General features: G+C 43.1%; 1 protein-coding gene across 2 annotated transcripts in view; it reads right to left on the bottom strand.

Annotated features, from left to right (window-relative positions):
* SLC2A12 (solute carrier family 2 member 12) overlaps positions 1–9,357 on the bottom strand; it is a 47,770-nt gene that overhangs the window by 34,652 nt on the left and 3,761 nt on the right. For both annotated transcript variants that reach the window (XM_019520242.1, XM_019520243.1), the window contains exon 2: positions 862–2,199. In XM_019520242.1, coding sequence (XP_019375787.1) covers positions 862–2,199 — 1,338 coding nt within the window. The remainder of the gene's footprint in view (positions 1–861; positions 2,200–9,357) is intronic.

Below are 9,357 nucleotides of genomic sequence, written 5' to 3'. Positions count from 1 at the left end.
GGTCAGGAAAACAGACCTTACGATGACAGGCAGAGGACTCTTCAGCCTGGAAAAGCGCAGGCTCAGGGGCGATCTGATGGCCACCTAAAAGTTTACTGGGGTGTTCACCAGGATCTTGGGGAACGTTTGTTTCACCAGAGCACCCCAAGGGATGACCAGGTTGAATGGTTATAAACTACTGCAAGACCGTTTCAGGATGGACATAAGAAAGAATTTCTTTACTGTCCGAGCCCCCAAGGTTTGGAATGGCCTGCAACTGGAGGTGGTTCAAGCACCTACTTTGAATGCCTTCAGGAGAAACCTGGATGTTTTTCTTGCTGGGATCCTATGACCCCATCTGACTTCCTGCCCCTGGGGTAGGGGGCTGGACTCGATGATCTTCCAGCCCGAATGTCTATGAAATCTATGAAAAAACAGGGGCAATGGGACACAGCTTTTTTTTCAAGTACGCGATATTGATTCAAATCTCAAAGCAGTTGGTCGTGATGGGAAGTAATAAATTGGCTTCATTGATACTAAAGGGAGCTTTGGTGTTAACTTTAATGGCTCTAGAATTTCTATATGTACCTAGATATACCATAGCCTTAAGTTTTTTCTCAGTCCTTTGTAGTCCACATCACCATTAGCCAGGGGCTGAATGGGCAGTGAAGATTGAATTGCTCTCTAATCATTTTGAGCTGGCCTCTCCAGCAGAGGTTTAGCGGCAGAATGGCATGATGAAAGCTTGGACTGCTGTTTACCATGCTTTGCCTTCTGTGAACTGAGAACTTGACTTTTCAGTGATTCATGGATGCTTTACATTAGCACTTAACCCATTTGTAAATAATGCATTATAAGGAATAAAAAATATGAACCACTTACTTGGTCCCAGACCAATGGAGAAAGCAGCAACATAAACAAGCAAGCTAGCCAGAGAGATCCATTTCAGAAGTAGTGGGACTTCCACAGTTTCTGTTTTGATGTTCAATCTCATTTGACTTCCTGTAGAGATCATGTCTCCTTCCAAAACTGTCCTGTTCTGTTCCTCTGTTTCAGCCATTTCAGATTTCTTTAGTGTATTTAGTGATATTCCATCCTGTGAAGTCATACTGCCAAACTGGTTCCTGAGACTCTCATTATTGGCAGTCAGGTTTCCTGATCCATGAAAAACTGAATCTTCTAGGGACTGGCTTCTACACATATTTGTGAAGTTCATATGTAAATTAAAATTCACCAAACCCATGGTGACTAGCGACACTGCCATAAGAGAAGAACCAATACACAGAAAGGTTTTGCTTCCAACTTGATCCACAAAAATGATGGCTGGGATTGTGCTGACTACTTTGACCACTCCCACTCCAGTAGAGGCCAAGCTAGCTGCTTCATTGCTCTGAAACCCAACTGACTTCAGAACAGTCGATGCATAAAATAAAATGTTAGGTTGTCCTGTTGTTTGCACAAAAAATGCTAGGGTGAGACCTATTAGCATTCGTGCCCTCATATTGTCTTTTGAACGAAATAGGTCCAAGAAACCATACTGATGTTCATCTTTCAAGGAAGACTTGATGGCAATGAGTTCTTCAGCAGTGTCTGAAGTTGCCCTTAGCCTCCCCAGTACCTTGCTAGCAGCTTCATCATTACCTTTCATAACAAGAAACCGAGGACTTGGGGGAAGGAAATACATAGCAACAGCTTGCAAAGCCCCTAATGGCATTGCAAGGCCAAACATGTATTTCCAGCCTTGAGAAATGCTGGCAAATACATAATTTGAAATGTAGGCAAAAAGAAAGCCAGTCACAATCATAAGTTCATTTAATGACACAAGTAGGCCTCTTCTATGCTGCGGTGCAATCTCAGCAATATATACACATGTTGCAATTGAGGATAATGATATGGAAATGCCTATAGTGATCCGACCTACAATAAGTATCCCATATGATGCACTGGGTATCAAGATCAGACTTCCCAATACAAATAAAGAAGATGCTACAATAATAGCAATTCTCCTTCCAAATCGGTCAATCAGAAATCCACCAGTAAGTGATGCTAGTAAGGCCCCAATAAGGATGGCGCTTACGACTATTTCCTGCTGTTTGCAAGAGAGCATTAGTATACTGCTCAGCTGGAGAAGAGCCCCTGAGATAAGTCCCAATTCATAACCCATTAGAAGTCCACTGATGGCAGCAATGGTAGATGACAGAAAGGTAAACATTCCACATCCTGGAATTAAAGAAAAAGAAAACAGTAAGTTCTGTATCATTGCGATAATCAGTAATAAACTTATTTTAGAAACCAGGGGTCAAAACCTTGCTCTAAATCTGGGCAAAACAATAGAAATAAATACATAAGAACCCAAAAGCATTGGACATATCAGAGATGATGTTGCTAAAGACAGAAAAAATGCATATTTCCCTTTTATCATAAGATCATAGAAGCCAATAAAAGGATTACCAGTCCATAGACCTGAGTTGTTTTGATCAGGCCCTAAATAAATAAGCCTTCTGTAAAAACAGAATGCATATCTACTAACCAGGTTACTGAACACCCATCCACACAAAAATGCGTATCATGGGATGTAATCATGTAAGCTATGCAACTACATTTTTCAATCCTAACTAGAAGAGGCCACTTTTACAAGTAACACAAGAGTTTATTTTCTATAAATAAACTCCTATCCTGTGTCTTTGCTTGGCTAAGGGTGACAACAAGAATGCTGATTCTGGTGGCATGTCTCTGTGACATAAACTATAGCGCCTGATCTAAGTCATTCTTATAAAAGTTTCCACTCAGATATTACAACATTTAAAAACAAATGCCTTGCCACAGGAGGGTGAACCAAATAGGGTCAGGTACCTAGGCTCCCCACACAGCCAATGGGAGTAGTTCAGAGACTAAATGGAGGCTCTAGAACACAAGTTTCCCACATCCTGGGTAAACACGCCAACCATTAAGCTATTATTGCCATGACAGTCTTCTCCCTAAGTAAAGAGGAGACTTGCTGAACTCAATCCTGTCAGTGTGGTTAGGTGTGTTTTGTGATCACCTTCTACCTGCAATCTGGATTACAAAAGAATTTGGACAGGAGTTTGGTACCTAACTTTTCAAATTGGATTGCTTCTGAGCATGCTCGTAAGTCTAGATCTAGGTGCCTAAGGGATCTTTCTGGGCCTAAACAAAGTCTCCTAAGGGGGTTTTCAGTGACTGGAATGGGGTTTATCCAATCACTTTTTGTGGACCTAAGTGCCATTTAGATGTCTACACAAGGATTTATCCACTGGTAACCAGGGTGAGGCTGCCAAACAGATCTTGCTCATCTAGAGAATGTAGCAATTTCAGATAAGCCAACCTTACCTGAAGGTTCAGACTTGTGAATCATTGGGAGTTCACTCTTTACTAATCTTAGAATTCTTTATAATACAAAGATCAGATATTTCACATTGTTTCTAATGGCTGCCCTAACAGCAATAAAAACCAGATGGTGAAAAAGAAGACAAAATGGAGAACATATGTCTATTGTGTTTCCACTTTAAAATAAACTTGTTTTATACAACTGAGAATCATTGTTTATTGTCCCAAGCTAGATGTAACTGATCATATTGGGCTTGTTGAGAAGTCCTTGCACCCTACTCTTTCATGGATAATTCTTGTTTATTATTGTTGAGTTTATTCTTTTCTCAGTACAACTTTTTCTCAGCATGATGTTGGCTATCACACAACTAGAGATCAAGTGAACTGTTTCTGATATTACAGTTGTAGAAATATATACCACAGGGAAATGGTGTTTGTGACAAAGTGGAGTTCATCCAGGCACATCTACATAAGATGCTTTACTGCACAGTAGACTAATATACAGCAAAGTGTCACCGTCTACACATGAGCAGCATTTACTATGCAGTAAATTAGTTTACTGCATGGTTGGCTACTACCTGTAGGTAAAGAGTGTGGATTTACTGCACAGTAGCTACTGTGGTAAATTACTCCCAGGCAGCCCAGGCAGCAGGGGGCAGAGAAACTGTCCCCTCCCCAGGGCAGCTGCCTGGGGGAGGGGACTATTTCCCGGCCCCTGCTCTGATCTATTGATCAGGATGCAGGGCTGGGAGTAAGGCACCTGCCCAGGGCAAGGAACAGTTTCACTGCTCCCACCGTTGCTGATCAGGGCGCAGGGGTGGGAGGCAGCTGACCCAAAGGTGGGACAGCTTCCTCTGCCCCCTAGAACCCAGGCCTGACTTCAGTGCCCTCTGCCAGCCCAGGGCTTGCAGCTGAGGGAGCCTAGAGCTCTTCCTAGGTGCTGTAGGGAGGCAGAGCAAGGCAGGAATGGCCCTGCATTGATCTGCTCCCATTGGGAGCAAATTTGCTCCTGACAGGTGCATGTATAGACACGCACTTGGGGAAAGCTTGCTGCACATTATTTTAATGTGCAACAAGCTTAAAGCTCATTAATAGCATGTGTAGATGCACCCTCCTTCAACTAACTCTTCTGAGACAGGTTTTAACATGTAGTTCAACCTCCTTGGCTGAAAAGTGGTGTGAAAGGAGAAAGATATCTGGCCTATTAAGTTTTAATTGCTGTGATCAAGGTATTTGTTATAGTGAACATTTTTTCATGTTTTTATGTGTGCAGGAGCTAAGACCATTAGCCTTGCTTTAGGCTGTACTTTGTATAGTTACACCTCGGGTCAGACTTTCAGAGAAAGTAAATTGGGCTAGGGACCATTTACTTCAGTGATTTGCACTTTAAGAGCCAAAACCAAATAGTATTTCCTGGTTTTGATTTTGTTATTCTATTCATCATAGATTATGTTCATTTTTACTTCATTTAAATTAGTAGAGTGGGTAATGTGCCAATAACCACAAATTATGTCATTTTATTATTATACATAATTTTATTCTTAATTTTGCTGTATCATTTTAGCAAAAGCTATAAATAAATTAGTACTACTATTTACTTTAGTTGACCTACCTTGTTTTTCTTGCTAAAAATCTGGCCCATGGTGTATGAAACATAATCTTTAACATAATTGAAGAAACTTAATTTCTCTTTTCTTTTTCATCTTTTGATTCTCTGCTTGCACTGAATTAGTAGTAGTGGGAGAAAAAATATGCTTCCTTTAGCTATTGGTTGAAGAAGTCAATGGAATAGTATATCTACACGAAACAATGCATTGCTGTGTTTTACCACTACTGGACCAAACCTTAAAGTGCCTTGCTTATCCTGTCTTTTTTAGCCAAAATTCCTAAGGGGACTAAATCCTAAGATTTCTACTCGGCTTTCCCTCAGTCTTTACCCAGATAGAATTGTCACTGACTTTAATGTTAGTTTTGCCTTAAAATTTTCAGATAAGGTTGTTTGCATTAGCTTTAACAATGTGCCTTTTTATATTTGCTTTTTGTGTAACTCCTGGCAATGGGAGTCTATAGGCATTCCTTTTGAAGAAAGTTTCTTAAGAGTATGCCCCTTATTTTTATGAGAGGCCTATAAAATATGTAGCAATACATAGTTAGATGCTGCTAATATTTTAATGAGGGACTTCCACAAAAATGTCCCCTCTTGCCTGTGATAAAACACCATAGCCCATGTTTATGTGACTGGAAATGCAAAGAACTTAGAAAATCTATCAATTTGTTTTCCCATGTAAACAAAAATACTTTCTCACACCTGTCACCAAGAAAGAAAGCAACATCACCTGGCAAGCCAACTTATCTTTAAGAAAATTTGCAGGAAATGTTTATACTGAAAAACAGTCAGTTTAGTCATAGTATAGTACAATGTTCAGCTTGTGTGATTTGAAATGAACGGTGAAGAAGGGGGAACAAATATCTTATACATCCTTTCCAGTAAATTTTTAAATTTGGTGCAGTGTGAGGTATTCCAAAGGCAACGTATTTGTTCTTCAAGTGTATTTTACAAGCCGAATGGATAAATTCTCTTTGGCACAGAACATTTACAAGCATTCAGAGAGAGGTGACTCCACCAAAAGTCAACTTAACCTCTCCTTCAATTTGCAGCAGAAATAACCTCTTCCAGCATATCATGGCAGCTTCCTATTTCACATTACTCCAGTCACGGAGATTTCCTGGGTGCACAAAAGCACTTGCGTCTTTTTTTTTTTCAATTCCTCCTTAAAACGCAATTCAGTTTTGTTGTCTTTATAACAAGGGAGCTGTATTGTTTCAAAAAGTGTAAATAAAACTGCTTGCCATATTATAATTATTTATTATTTTTAATAGAAGAATGAAAACCATCTAGAAAGAAGAAATTTTCTGACACAGAGAGGACATTGGAGTATTTCATATCTACATCACTAGTTCCAATCTAGACTCCTTTGCTGGTGTCTGGAAATAGATGATGTTTTTCAATCTATTGCCTTTCTCTATTGTCTTAGAAGTAATTTGGGGTAAGAAAATGGATATTTTTGAGAAAAGAGCTCCCAGGGGAAGGCACAGAGTTGGGGAAGGGTGGAATTTGCAGTCCATGGCAGGAAGCCAGATCGCTAACTCTGGCTTAGGGCAGTAATACGTTGCCAAGTTGTGTCCTAGATGTTTCCTTAATATCTGTTTCAAGACTTTTGCAATTTGTACTTCAGCAGCCTTCACCTGGCAGTTTATTCTGGGCCAGATCCTCAGCTAGTATAAATCAACATGGCTCTATTAGGCTTTCCCTTATCTTTTAATAATCAGTTTATGAAATTATAAATTCCTCATTTGCTTGTGACAATTTGGAGGATCTGTCCTTGTCCAACTAATGAATTCTGATTCATTTTATGAATGCTGTGTATTCATTTTTCCAACCCCTCCATTCATAGCAGGCCAGCAATGGGCTGACAGGAAGCCTGTCACATATCATAAACCCTGCATAGGTTTTATGGAGCTGAAGAAGCTACTGAACAAATAAAAAAGTCATTAATATGTTTATAAGACTACACTGACAAGACAATGGGGAGGCTAGGCTAAGGAGCACATCTGTGTGGGAGAAGTCCAGTTTTCCCAGGCAGGATTTGGAGCTGTGGACTGTTCCAGGGAGAGTGAACTGGAAGATGACACAAGCTCTGAGAAGAGGGGAATAAAAGGCACAGGCTCCAGGGACCCTTTCACTAAACCAGGGATAGACTGAAGGACTCCCTCAAACTCAAATCTCCAACCTGCCACACAGTAAACCCCTATGGTAACCCCTCAACTTCATCCAGCCCAAGCTCAGAAGCTCTGATGAGAACCAGGGTCTGAGGTAGATCCTTTTCTTACCCCACCCTTTCTCACCTGGGTACTAGATGCTATGAACACAGGGAGTCTGCCCACCACAGTCCCACAATTCCCTGTCCATCTGTACCCCACTTCCTGTCTCTACTGCCACCAATGACAGCCAAGCACAGAAAGACAGATAAGGAGTCTTCAGGCTGATTTGTGGAAGGGCTCTACTCACAGACCAGAAAGCACAATGCTTTGGCACACGGTAAGGTATAGACAGAGATGGGCAGCTCATATGGCAAGCCTCAGTCAAATCTTGGTATCAGTGAAGACCTACCATAAGGGGCCAGAGTTTCAGAAAACTGACTAGTCAGGTCAAGGAAATTCTTTGCTACAGAGGAGAAGCCACAGGCAGAAGAGGAAGGACCTGAGACTCCTTACAAGATATTGACTCAAACACCACAGGCAAATCAGAAGTGGTGAGGAAATGAATGAAGGAATGCCATACAGGTGCTCTTTATTTTATATGGGTCTCTACTTCTGTTGTGCAGTGTAGGGTAACTGATTATTTTTAGAGTGTGTCTGTTTGCTTCAACTATCAGGTGTTCGGGTTGAGGCAGATTGTAACACAGAAAGCCTGGGGCACTGGGAAAGGGAGTGTTAAGTAACTGGAGAGGCCAAGGGAGCCAGTACTACTCCTGGGGGCTATGCAATTGAACTGAAGAGCTTCCAGTTCTCAGAAGTGATGAAAAAGATTCTCTCCCCCACAGGTGTTTGTAGAAACAGAGAAGAAAGGGTTGTGCCAAGGTACTGCTCTGACTTGAGAAAGTGTGAAAGCACATGGATCTGGTATGTGGGTCCCAAGCAGAGCAACTTAGTGAGTGCCCAGGAGGACGTGCTTGACTGAGGATCTGAGAACTCTAACGGCATGTCCACACATGCAAGCATGTGCGCTTGCAGCAGCTCAAAAAGAAGTGGTGCAAATTTGAGCTGGGGCATTTTGCCTCAGCTCACATGCTCGGACATGCACTTTGTTGTGGGGCAAATTGTGCCACTTGGGGCAAAATAACCTTGCCTGGCTCTTCCCGGATCTGGAGCCAGGGGGAGCTAGAGCCTGGGGCCAGCACCTGTGCTGGCCCCAGCAGTATAAAAACCTGCCCTGGCCAGCAGCTCAGGGCTCGTTGCCCTCAGGAGTTTCTGAGGCCCAACCACTTAGTATCTGGGGACAGTAGCCCCTTGTGTCAACTAGACTGCTGAAGCAGCATCCCAAATTCACTTTTTAAAATGCCCCCAAATCCATATTCTTCCACAATTAGAACAAGAGAGAGAGAAAAAGGGGGATTGATCAGATGGTCAATGTTTTTTGGCTATATTTTCAATGTTAAAGAAAATTGGAAGCCTAGCAGTGTCTCTAGCATCCTAATAAAATAAATCCTAAATATCTATATGTTTTCATGTTTGCTTTTGGTTTCCTTATCACATGGTGGGTATGTGATGGGGGGATGTGGGGATAGTAGGAGGGGATGGGAAGTGGGGTGGGGGGATGTGGGTGGGTGTGGAGGGATGTGAGTCAGTGCATGGGTAGGTGTAGGGGGACTGTGGGTGTGAGGGCTGCTTAGGAGGGGTGGGTCCCCTGCATGAACACTGTGTGCCCCCAGCCACTGGTGGGGCATGGCGGCACTGGTGATGGCAGGAGTGTGGTGGCAGCGGTAAGTGGGAAACTCCTGCTGATGTCACCGGGGCTGTCAGCAGTGGGGGGAGGGATGGCAAGTGCCAACCAGGGGTTGGCGACCACCTGCAGACACTGCTGGCAGTGACAGCGGTGGCCAGCAGCAATTGATGACTGCCCTCAGATGCCATTGGTGGCAGGGGGGGTGGTGGCGAGCGGCGACCGTCCTCAGGCACTGCCGACAGTGTTGGCGGCACCTTTTCTGAGGGGATGCACTGTCATGCTCAGGGGGTGTATGTGCACCCGCATTTACTCCCTACAGGTCATCAGTGGTCCCCTGCCCCCCACAGGGCAGAGCCCCCTGCCCCAGCACATGGACTATCCTGCCTGCAGGGTTCCAGGCTCCCCCAGGGGCTACAGCTTCCCCCAAGCCCCCTGCTGATCTCCAGCCCCCTGCTTATTTCTTGACTCTTCTGCAGCCTCCAGAGGCTGGAGATGAGCAGAACAAGCAGAAGGCTGGAGAGAAT

Source organism: Gavialis gangeticus, unplaced genomic scaffold, assembly GCF_001723915.1.
Source record: "Gavialis gangeticus isolate Ggan-Ray unplaced genomic scaffold, GavGan_comp1, whole genome shotgun sequence".
NCBI classification, from domain to species: domain Eukaryota; kingdom Metazoa; phylum Chordata; order Crocodylia; family Gavialidae; genus Gavialis; species Gavialis gangeticus.
The sequence above is the reverse complement of the archived record's forward strand: the minus strand, read 5'-3'. Positions and strand labels throughout refer to the sequence as shown.